The sequence below is a fragment of the Amphiprion ocellaris genome, chromosome 8, assembly GCF_022539595.1.
Source record: "Amphiprion ocellaris isolate individual 3 ecotype Okinawa chromosome 8, ASM2253959v1, whole genome shotgun sequence".
Classification (NCBI taxonomy): domain Eukaryota; kingdom Metazoa; phylum Chordata; class Actinopteri; family Pomacentridae; genus Amphiprion; species Amphiprion ocellaris.
This window is the reverse complement of record NC_072773.1, coordinates 18495160-18507239: the sequence shown is the minus strand read 5'-3', so window position 1 is coordinate 18507239 and position 12080 is coordinate 18495160. Positions and strand designations below refer to the sequence as shown.

The following is a 12080-nucleotide window of genomic DNA, read 5'->3' as shown; positions in this document are numbered from 1 at the left end:
AGAGCGAAGATTCAGGGGTGGTCATGGAAGGGCGGGGTGCACGATGACTCAGAGGAGGCAGCTTGTGGTGCCCTTCTAAGCCGCCCCCCCTCTACACTCACATACAAACCCAACAGCTTTCCCTGTCCAATTCCCATGTCCCAGTCCTACCTCAGCCCCCGCTGTGGAGGGACAGCCCGTGACTCACTGCATCATGGACTTTGGGGTTTTCGGGAGGCCCTCCTCCACATGTCTCACATTAACGCCAACCACAGCTGCAGCTGTGACCTGTCTGGTTTGGGGCCGCCTGGTTGGTAGGATGACTAGTTGACAGCTCAATATTGGCATCATCCATGCAGCAGTAGCACCATGATACATTCAGGATTATTGTGTCTTATGTGTGGGATTTAGCCAACTGATTAGTCAGTGTGGTGACCTTGTAATTTGTGTGTTACCAAGCCAGATTAATGGCATATGCTTATTTTGGTGTGTTGCTGTGATGAAAACATATACTGTTTATATCTGTCTATAGAATTTAAAAGGTGATGCTTCATGTTCTGTTCCATTATTGTCTATGATGCCATTTGGCTGTTGATATAAAAAGAATGAATAATGGATAGTCAACATTCTCTTTTGTTCTTTTTTGGTTTCTGCAGGCAGTTTTCTCCTCTGTGTTCTACTTTGCCTCAGTCCCACTGTACCAAGGATTCCTGATTATTGGGTGAGATACAAGCTCTGAAAGGCTATGACTTATCAAGAGAGCATTTGGCTGCCTTGTTTCTCTGGCATTTCCTCTGTGTTAAAGCTCTGTTGAAATGCTAGAAGGGGAAAATATGCTGAATCTTACAATGAAATGCATGAAGTATCTTGTACATGTGCCATTTTATCTGGGACATATTCATCACACTTGATTTTGTCTGTTTCAGCTACTCTACTATCTACACCATGTTCCCTGTTTTCTCTCTGGTGTTGGACAAAGATGTGAAGTCAGAGGTTGCCATGCTGTACCCAGAATTATATAAGGATCTCTTGAAGGTATTTAATACATGGTCACATTGTGACTGTAGCTGTGTAGCCATGTATGTTATAGGGAGACATACTGAATGATGTTCTACTGTTTTCCTTTCACAGGGTCGACCACTATCCTTCAAGACATTTCTAATATGGGTCTTAATAAGTATCTATCAAGGTAAGGGAGAACTTATGGAAACGGCTGATAATGTGTTGTAAACACACCGATTTGTCGATTTCCAGTTCTGGAGCATTCTGGAGCATTCAAACTGCTTTCAGACCATATGTTTATCTAGTAGTTTGTAGATGCAGAAGACATCAGATCAGACACAAAGATGCAGCTCAGGTGTTTATTCTGGAGAAACAAATGAATCATTCTCAGACAAACAAATGAAGTGTGCTGCTCTGCTTCATGGCATATGACTTTTTAGCAGCCCACAGCTGAGGTGACTTTCTGACATCCACCATTTGCAAGTAAATACTGTTTACAGGGGCATCTATTTCTGTTAGTCATGTTTCTTTGGGTCAGGCATTGTAACTATGATATAACATGAACTTTCACTTTTACAGCTCGACTTCAATCTACTGTATATTTTCAAGCAGTGAGGCCTGGTTTGCAGTAAACAAATTAAGTAAAATAAAACCTAATATAAAAAATTAAAAACTACGTTTAAGCTTTATACTTAAAAAACATGCATTTTTATTTTTTCTCTTTAATGTTCATCTTTTGATAAATTGATTATTTTTCATTTAGCCCCTCAGTTTCCCTGTTGGCTTATTGACAGACATTTATAGGTAGAGTCAGTGAGTCTATTACAATACACTTTCATATGAAACATAATGATAATAATTATAATGTTATGGTCTGCTAGATGTCTGTTCTGTGTGCACTGAAAAAATGTCTGGTGTTTATACACAGACAATTTTCTACTATGTCACAATCAGGGTACCATATTTTAGAGGCAGTATTATTGGTTAATCACATCATTTCTATTGGCAATATCATGCTCCAGTCTGTGTTGCCCTTCACATAATAATTGAAATAACTTTAAACCTGTTTACAGTTTAGTGAGACAGTGCTGATTTATACATCCGTAAAGGTAATTTTTTTTACCTTTACCGTGTTTCCATAGCAGAGTATGTCACAAAAACAGTCAAAAACATTTCAAATTCGACAATTAAAGCACTAAAAATACTGTCTTCTTCAATTTAATTAGAATGCTAATAGTTTTGAAATTGTACTTTAGTGCTATTGAGTTTGAGCTATAAATATCAGATTAGTGTCAATCATGATGGCGAGAAAACTAAATCAGTTTTTTAGTTGTATCAGTAATTCACTAAATTTTAAAAGTGAATCGGTGAATTGTGTTGCGATACCATTTGTTCTCTTCTTGATAAATTCAGGGATTGCTTATTTGTACGAAGGGAGTCATGTATTGTGTTCAGCTTATGATTCATTATAGTCTGCACTTGACTAGTTTAGAAGGGCATTTAAATGATTAAAATGCTGTATTGTAGTGAGTAAGGTTGTGTGAAATGAGATCAGAAACATAATACTGCAGTGCTATGACTCGAGCACATATTACCTTGGCTAGAATGTGGTACCAACAGGACTAGGCCAGAATATACCTGGAGATTAGCTCACTTTAACCCTAAGTGTAGTCTGAGTAAGGGGTTTGTTTAGGGCTCTTACATTGGATCGTGCATTACTTAAAATGTTGCTGATTTTACCTTGTGTTTGCCTCTTTTTCCTCCTCAGGGAGCATCATCATGTACGGGGCACTCCTGCTCTTCGAGTCAGAGTTCGTCCATATTGTTGCCATTTCCTTCACCTCTCTTATCCTGACCGAGCTGCTGATGGTGGCTCTGACCATTCAGACGTGGCACTGGCTCATGATAGTTGGGGAGCTCCTGAGCTTGGCGTGTTACGTCGCCTCACTCGTGTTCCTGCACGAGTTCATAGGTAAGAGAACACAAGCACAAGCACACACTTAAACTCATTATTTCAGCCACACAGAAGGTGCCTGTGAGCCTGTAGCAGCATATTTCATAAGGACAAGAAAACAAATGCATGTCTGCGTTCGTTTCACTGCAGACTGATTGATGTTGTTGTGCTTTGGCCGACCTTGAAATAGACGTCAGCATTCAGCAGTAAAGGGGGACCTGCTCATTCATATTGTGTCTCTAGTGAACAATAAGCTGTGGTGTGCTGGATATTAGGAAGTCTAAAGGTGAGTGTATTGAAAAATGGTCCTGGTTTGGACAACGCTTACTGTAGCATTAAAGAGGAAACATCAACAGTCCGCTCAGTTTCCTGTCATCCGCCAAGGTTTATGTGTTTATCACAGTAAAGGTGTGTTTGGTAGAAACCCACCAAAATAGCTTTCTCTCAGTATCAGAAAGGATCAGATTCATAGCTGTTAGAAGCCTGAAAGATAAACAGTTTTTGCAACAGAAGATGAGTGTATTGATGGTGTTAATGACACTATTACACTTTGTTGTTGCCAGGCTGTTTGACATCTTTTTACTTTGGTTGGCAAAAAAAAGCCATTTTTAGCTTTGCCATATTAAGACTCCTGACATACACAATACTCTGACCAAAAGCTCTTCAAGTCTTTATTTTCGGCTTTATGTGGGGCGTGGAGTTCCATTTTCAGCCTACAATCTCGACCACTGAGGATCATGACTGGCATGTGGTCAAGTGTACCCTTTTTGGATGCTTTTTCTCCCTCTTCAAGTCTGACTGGAATAGATTTTAAAGGCTATTCTTCTGTTGCGTGTGCACTATACACACTTAATTGGACATTTTCCAAGGTTTATTTTTCTGTCTCCTGCATTCAAAGCAGTCTGGACCAATATGGTTCCAACTTTGTGAAAAATTCCTGAGAGAAATTCTATTATTGTTTGACATGGGCAGTCTTTAACCAAGGGGTTTTCATACTGTGAGGCGTTTCTCTCCAGGGAGAGTCGGAGGGGGAACACAGAGGGAGAGAGATGACAGAGACATGCATGACAGTGATCGAAAAACAACAGAACATTAGTAACTTCAATTAGGCCTGTTTATGAACACATTCGACAGTCAAGACTTTTACTTTAAAATACTATTGCTCTAATTTTGCCAAAATTCAGACTCCTTCTAGGAATATTAACTCATAACTTATCATAACAGAGATATGATACATACTATATAATTTATACATTAAGTCTACTGCAAATAAATTTCCCAAATGTAGCTCTAAATAGAAAACAATGTGCTCCTTATAACCCCAGAACTTGCATTAGACTAAAGTAGGATCCCACAGCTAATTTGAATCCTTTTCAGTCTTGAGACACACATTACTGGCTTCATCAGTGTGATAAAGTTAAATGTCATACATGTGAGATAATAAACAAAATGCTAAATTTAAACTGTCTCTTATAATTTACTAAACACTGAAGATCTTGTCCATGTCTAACGATAATCTAATTGCTACTTTATGAAAAGTAATTTAAAAAACATCCCAGTAGCTGCTATGCAAACAATATTTTAACTGCAGCTTATAAACAGTGACTGTGTGACTTGTTGTACGATCCATCCTGTCTGCATGTCATGGATAATTTGTAAGTTGGTAGTTTAGTTGCTCCATGCGCATAAATGCGGCCAACTCTCTGCTTTGGATTTGTCATGAAAATAACAATATGGAGAGCCCCACCCTGTATTTTGACAGGATTGGTTCCTCAGGTTTTAGTTTCTTTTTTTTTTTTTTTTTTTTGTAGGTAGGTTTTCACATACAGGGAATTTGACTTTTGTTCCATTACAGTAAACACTGCAAGTAGAAAATATTGTGAAGCTTGAAGTGTTTGAGGCTGACATTGACCCGAGTGTTGATTCAATGCAGAATCACTCAGCCACAAATTTGACTGTTTATTTCACTCATGATATATCTTTGAGTATTTAAAAAAATACTATATAGACATTTTAACAAGAAAAAAAAACTTGATTTACACCAGAGGACACGCTGTCAAAGGAATTGCTAGACTTACTCCTTTCACAGCTGGTAAGTGGTGTTTAGAAGTGTATATTCGTGTCCTACAACATCTTTCTGAACTCCCGACTCTTCATCTGTGCCAGACGTCTACTTCATCGCCACGGTGTCGTTCCTGTGGAAGGTGACTGTCATCACGCTGGTGAGCTGTCTGCCCCTGTACATCCTCAAGTACCTACGCAGACGCTTCTCTCCACCCAATTACTCCAAGCTGACCTCTTAAACTCTAAGAGGAGTCTCCGGCCTTGTTTACTGTGGGAAAACAGAAAGGTGTCCCTGTCTACATCCTGCAAAGCCTGCACCTAGACCACAGAATCAGATATGGATTATTCCCCTTTAGTTTGTTTCTGAAAAGCTCTCCTTAAAAACGTAAAGGTGGACAGATTTGACTTGGACAGATTGTTTATTGAGCGGGAGCGTTTGCATCAGCTAAAAAGAAGTTTTAGTTGCTATCTGTGTTTGATGCAAGGACTAACTGAAGAGTGTAGAAAACCAGATTCAGCTGGTTTAAGTAAACTTATTTCTTTTGCGCTGTCTGTTCAGCATTAAGATATAAAGGTCCTGAACACAAATTTAAACAATAAAAATTCTGTTTGGTAAATTATGCAGGTCCAATTTAGTTTAAAATGTCAAAAATCTCATCAGGAAAGAAAGAAAAGTTCTGTCGATGTGTCATTTGGGCTTGAAATTTGCTCTAATTTCCATTTCCGTCTAAAATAGCAAAACTGTTTTTATTTCAAGGACCTGAAATTGACGTAGCATTCTCACTCAGGACTTGATTCACATTCTCCTCAAACAGGGATTTCTAAATGGAGTTTGAGAATTACATGGTTAAAAGAGAAGTTTACTGGCTAGACTTTGCATAAAACACACGTCTGCAAGTTTGTGTATTTGTTTATGCGTCACCCCGAAGCTGCAGCCCAAAACGGCGGAGGTGGTGTGGTGGTTTATTTTAGCATGACCCGTGATGTCTGATGTTAAATCTGTCCTTGTCTTTGTATGGACCCTGAGTTGTTAGTGTTAGTGGAGCACGGTCAAAACAGCCACAAAGGACTGTTGGTTATTTGCAGTCGAAACCTTCCACGCAGCCTCTAATGTGGCCGTTGGGGCAGGCCAGCACCGGCTACGCTTCAGCATTGCATGGTGACTCACTGTAACAGTGACCTAAAGCCATAACTGAAAATACCCTGGTGACCAGCTGCCCTCTTTCATGCTGTCTAATCCAGGGCCCCCTCACTTCTCACTGCTACTAACCTCCACAGTTCGGCTGTGACATAAAAAAAAGGGATCAAATCACAACTGCTCAGTAAAATACAATGTGAATATTGTCAATAAGTATTACTACTGCACACTGAAAGAAAAACTGATACGATGCTACACTCCTCATGTTTCATTTCATTGTAGTGTGATGACGGACTGTAAATAGTTAGCAGCTTCCAGAAAAACACAGCCACACTGTCACTTATTTCAAATTGATTCTAGTTTTTAACAAACTCATAATGTTTCTCTTGCGACTTGATGAACTTGATGTGTCAAACAGAGCGTCCAGGGTGCCATAATGACTCACTTCTTTCGTATGCTAAACAGAAGTTTTATCCCCCACTGAATTCAGCAAGCTGTTTGCACAGAATTTTGCTTTGTACAGCTGTTGAGTATATTTTTATGTTGTAATAGAAGTGCAAAGCATAATTAATGCTAAAATGATTCGCTTGCTTGTAAATAACTTGTTTTTTTCCTTTATTTATTAACATGTTTTATTTAATGATGTCGATTGCACTCATGAGCAGAACAAAAAGGGAGAATTGTGCTGATGTCAATGTTGTGATGATGATGATTAATAAATATCATGTTTTCTTTTATTGAGGTATTTTTTTCTGTAATGGTTGGTATTATTTTATATTTTTACTGTCAGGAAAAGACCAAATGGAGTTTTCTGTCTCTCAGTATTTTTTCTGCTCGTTCTATAGCATTCACATCTTTCATAACAGCAAATACATCTTTAGTTTTTTTTCTTTAACAAGGCTCAGTGTTGACTGAAATGTTCCCACAATATGACCTACATGTTTTAATAATGTGTTAAATAAATAGTCTCAAATGAATGTAATTTCCTTTCTAATAATAGGCCTATACAGAACAACAGAAACATAACATTTATACTGCAGCATTCAGAGGATGTTTTGAAGACGTCGTCAGGGTCCCGGATTATGTTACATCATACCATCTCAAGAATGTTCTCAAACAAACATTCAAAAAATGTTTTCAAGATGTTATCGAGACTTCAGATGACAGAGCATTTTTAATAAAGCATTCCTGTAGGATGTTTTGGAAATAAGGACACATATACAGCCATTAAACATACCGACAGGCAGGGTATTCTCAATGCAGCATTCAGAAGAAAGTTTGGTAATGATGACCGACAATATCACCAAACATTTTTTCGAACACTTTTTAGAGGACTTTTTTCTACCTTTAAAAAGAGCAGTCGAACTTCTAGCTGAAAATGTTAGTAGAATTTGTCTTGTGTTTGTTACTATATAACAAACAAAAGACTTGTATTTTTAAATTCTTGAATATTCACTATTACACAATTTTGACACCAAGATGAGGTTTTATGAATGAAATTGGGAAACGAGTATTATGTAAGGAGGGAACTTGTAAATGAAACTGTAATACTTCTGGTTGTAGGACATTCCTTGTTTGGTTACATCTGAGTTGGGACTGAAACCAAATCATCCACAGTTTGTTTGCACTGCAAAAGCAATCACTGCTATTCCGGTTGTGTTCCACTTCAGTTTCTGATGAGGTGTGAGTTACACAGGACACGGAGGCAGAATGAGGAGGCTGGATGTTTGGCTCTGTCTCACCAGAGGAGGGAGTCCCTGATGCCTGGAGACGCTGGTGTGTTTTCCACCCATGGCCACATCCTGCATGTTTCAGGTCCTACACAGACTTTCGACATAATCAGAAATCCAAAGGCAAAGACACTAAAAGACAACATGACTTTGTTAGAAATGTAGTCAGTGTTTACAAAAGGTGTACTTTGTGGAGAGATTTCTTTGCCATTCCTTTAAATCAGTATACACGCTTAATGAGAGTTATGTTTTTATAAGAAACTTTGTTCATTTTGCATGTAGATTATAGCAGTAAAAATGTTGATGCTCTCATGGCATTTCAGCCCAGAGACGGTTTGAGTTGGACGAAATTCTCACTCATAAAACCTTTTCCTTCTTTTAACATGCAGCCGCGCACCTCAGCACTGCATGTTCACATTAAAACTACAGTGTGTGTCCAACTTTTTTTTTCTTGTTCCACTGCCCAAATGCGTAAGTTATACCATTAAAAGAAACCATTTAACTTAATCAGCCCCATGAAAACTGAAATTCCACTCCAGAATGAACAGAGCTGCCTGCTAACCTCAACATGTTGGCCTTTCCTCCTCTCTTGAAGCCAGCAGCGGAGCTCCTACTGGTTCACTGCCAGATTCACAATCCAATCAAAGTCAATTTTGAAATTTACTTTGCGTTTTACAAGGTTTGGATATTCAGACTATTTACGAAAGAAAAAAAAATCTAGCTAACAGCTGTTACATAACATATCCAGGCTAATTACCACAAGGTCGGTGCATTTTATCTTTGGCACTTGAAGACAGGGATTTGTTTCCAGCTTGGGAACATCTTACACAGAGCTCCCAGTGGAACAGCACAAGAACGAGAGACAGACGATCGTGAATCTGCTTCAGAATATACCACCAGCTGTCACAGACTCCAGACTAGAGCGGGTGATAGCATGGAACCATGTGGGATCCATATCCAGACTTGAAGCCAAGGTGACCGCATCGGCGAGGGCGCGGGGCTTTCACCAGTTTCCTAGAGAGATCACTGCTGCACCGTCTGAGCCTCAGGTCAGCTGTGCTTCTGGGTCACATCTTACTGGTTAAGAGGCATTATGAACTCCCTCACTGTTAACCCAATTTGCATAACGCTCCTGGAATTATGTGGCGCATTAAAGCTCGTCTGCTTAGGAGCAGCGAGCTGTTTTGAAATAACAGAGACCCTTGATGGATGATTTGGAATGACACCAAATAATGAACAAGCTACTGGAGATGAACTGTTTACTACTCACTGTTATTGCTCTGAGTAAACACTGGATTTTGGCAATGACAGGCCGCTCACTGAAACATTGCAAAGCATGAACACACACCCTCCTCTGGCACTATTTATAGCTCTGTAAGCCTGGAATGCTTTGATTTGTCTTAGCACCCATGACAGTTAAAAGAAGGCCAGCATATGTGTTTCCCTGCCTCTCCCCATGATCTCTAATGACACTGGTTAATGCCTCCGAAACCAACTACACAAAACCGCCCAAATCACTTTAAGGCTGACTGGATTAGACACATCTTTTTCCTTGCAGTATAAGTAAAAGAGAGACTAGTGCAACGAGTGATTAATTGTGACTGTTGAGGCTGAAATTCTGTCAGTTGTTGTTCTGAATGAAGTTGTGATGGGAGGAGTGCGTTTTTCTTTCAGCTGAGATGCTGAATAGGATTATTCCAGTTTGTTTTGACGACCAAATATTGACCTCTTTGCATCTATAGTCTGCTGATAATAGCTGCAGAGGAATGAAATGCTGTAGGGCCAAATTGGAAACCGGGATGAGACAGAAAATAATGTCAACAAGGGGGGGAGATATTGTTTTTGGGATTTCATGTGCACTGCTGAGAAGGGAAAAACCCATGAGCTAGTCTGCCACTTTTCCACTGGACTTAAGACACTTGAATTCTTTCTACAAACATTCGAGTATTGATCAGAATCCTGTTACATAACGAGGCGGTTTGATCCAGTGTGGATGTATGTACTTTCCATGTTGATGGAACATATTAGTTCATTTACACGATTCGGAAAAAGAAGGAAAATGTTTTCCAGGGTTCTCAAGTTGTGGCAGGAAGGAAATATGATTCCTTATTGCACAATGACATGCCAGCTCTGCCCAAACTGAAATCCTGTCAGTAGTGGTCTCAGCAGCTACTGCGCTGCTTCTCCAGCATCTACTGAGAATTATGAAACATGACCTAATTTTTTTAAGGCTGCTAGATTATTAAAAAGCAGTCCACAAATTGCTGAACTGTGTGCTACAGTTCTCTCTTTTCATGAGGCAGGTGTGCAGGAAGGGGCAAGTATTTCCAAAACATTCAAAGAGACTCCCGCACACTGTCTAACTTGCAAAAATACATTTATTTGCGACGTACCGTAGGGAGGCATGAATTACCAAACATTCCACTGAACGACATCTCTCAGTAAGTCACTGAAAATGTAACCTGTAGATTGGTTAATTTATGCATGTATACCTAAATGTTGACTGGATTCTGAAGCCTTAGATGCCAGCTGTATTTATTGTATTATTGTGATGACTTATTATTGATATTTTCCTTTGTCCTTTGCTATATTTAATGTTGTGTATTTTTTTTGTGTGTGTGTGGGGGGGTGTACATATGCAACCTGTAAGTCTATTTTTTGTTCATTTTTTGAGAATACAGGCTCTTGGTGGGCTTAAAGCATTCATGTCCTCAGATATAAGTGACATTTTCCCATCCCCACTGTGAGGCATGGTGGTGGCAGCATCATCAGCAGGCCCTTGAAGGCTTATAAAGGTAGAGGATAACATGAATGCAGCAAAGTATAGGGAAATCCTGGAGGACAACCTAATACAGTCTGCAAGAGAACTGTGACTTTGGAGAAGATTTGTTTTCCAGCTCACTGAAGCATACAGCCAAATATACTCAGATATGAAATGAAGTCAACAAGGTGAATGTGATGGAGTGGCCAAGTCAGAGCCCAGACCTTAATCCAGTCTACATTGCAGAAGAATACTGAAGACATCAAAACTATAAAAGAATACATATGGAATTATGTTGTAAAGAAAAAAGTGTTATCTACAATATAGAAAATAATACAAATAAATAAAAAGCATTGAATGAAAAGATGCGTCCAAACATTTGACTGGTAGTGTATATAAGGTAGCAATGACGTGGCAGACTGGCAGCCTGAGAAAATGGCTTTACTTCATTGTTACTATCAAGAGGTAAAAGGTTAAATCGCTGATGCAAAGGTGATGAAGCTGTCGCAAAGGAAAAACTATAATGTGTCGAGAGCAGATCAAAAGACTCAAATGGAGTCAAAAGTCCACGTCTCTCAGTGCCCCCTAAATTTTCACAGAAAGTTTTCCATGAGACCCAATACCATGTACCATTTCCATATCGAAGTTCCACTACGTGCATTTCAAAGCTCAATCACACATGTTACACTTGGAAAACTCGAGCAGGGCACTGCTCTAACCCAGACAACTCTACCTCATTGAGCTCTTTTACAGTGATGGAAAATCCTGCTTGAACTTGGAAAAAGTGGGCTCTCTGAGAAAAAAATAAAAAACGGAAGTGCAAACTCGGCCGTCTGGACACAGGCAATTTTCCTTTCTTTAAGCGTGTGCCGTTTTCATTTACTCATTCATAATTTGAGTTGCATAAGAGTTCCGTAACAGTGGAGGAATTTACATCTGGTAGACATGGCTGCTAGATGGTTATCCCCAAAACGGAGGCTCAGGCCGCTGTGGTTTGCAGACTCATTGCAGTCACCTTGTTCACCCATCTGTCTAGCACAGGCTCCCTCACTCAGACTAATCCATGTCTCAATCCAAAACAGATCCTCTGATTACCCCCCCTCTCTCCCCTCTCCCCAGCACACACATTTTCCTATGAATGGCCTTGGGACTGACATGACTGATGTAAGCACGGGATCAGCCACGGAGGTTATACTGAGGTTTAGCACGTGAAATATAGATGTGGGAGTAAGAGACCCAACAAAAAAAAAACAAGTCTTGTTTGTCAAGTTGATACCTGTTATGTTGAGAATGAATAAATAAGTTATATAATAGTTTGAAAACTTTATAAATAAGATTGTTTTTCTCAGGATTTTCTGAGACAACTGATGCTACTCTCATTTCTGTATGATAAATATGAAGCGATTATACATTTTCAGCCATTTTTCCTGTCAAAACACAATGTCACCCACA

At 39.4% G+C, this 12080-nt stretch overlaps 1 protein-coding gene across 1 annotated transcript in view; it reads left to right on the top strand.

The window, feature by feature from the left end:
• Positions 1-6874, top strand: part of LOC111566219 (probable phospholipid-transporting ATPase IIA) — a 35936-nt gene extending 29062 nt beyond the window's left edge. The window contains exons 24-28 of the mRNA XM_023266709.3: positions 636-700; positions 906-1014; positions 1111-1168; positions 2750-2953; positions 5102-6874. Coding sequence (XP_023122477.1) covers positions 636-700; positions 906-1014; positions 1111-1168; positions 2750-2953; positions 5102-5238 — 573 coding nt within the window. The 3' untranslated portion in view covers positions 5239-6874. The remainder of the gene's footprint in view (positions 1-635; positions 701-905; positions 1015-1110; positions 1169-2749; positions 2954-5101) is intronic.
• The last annotated feature ends 5206 nt before the right edge of the window (positions 6875-12080 follow it).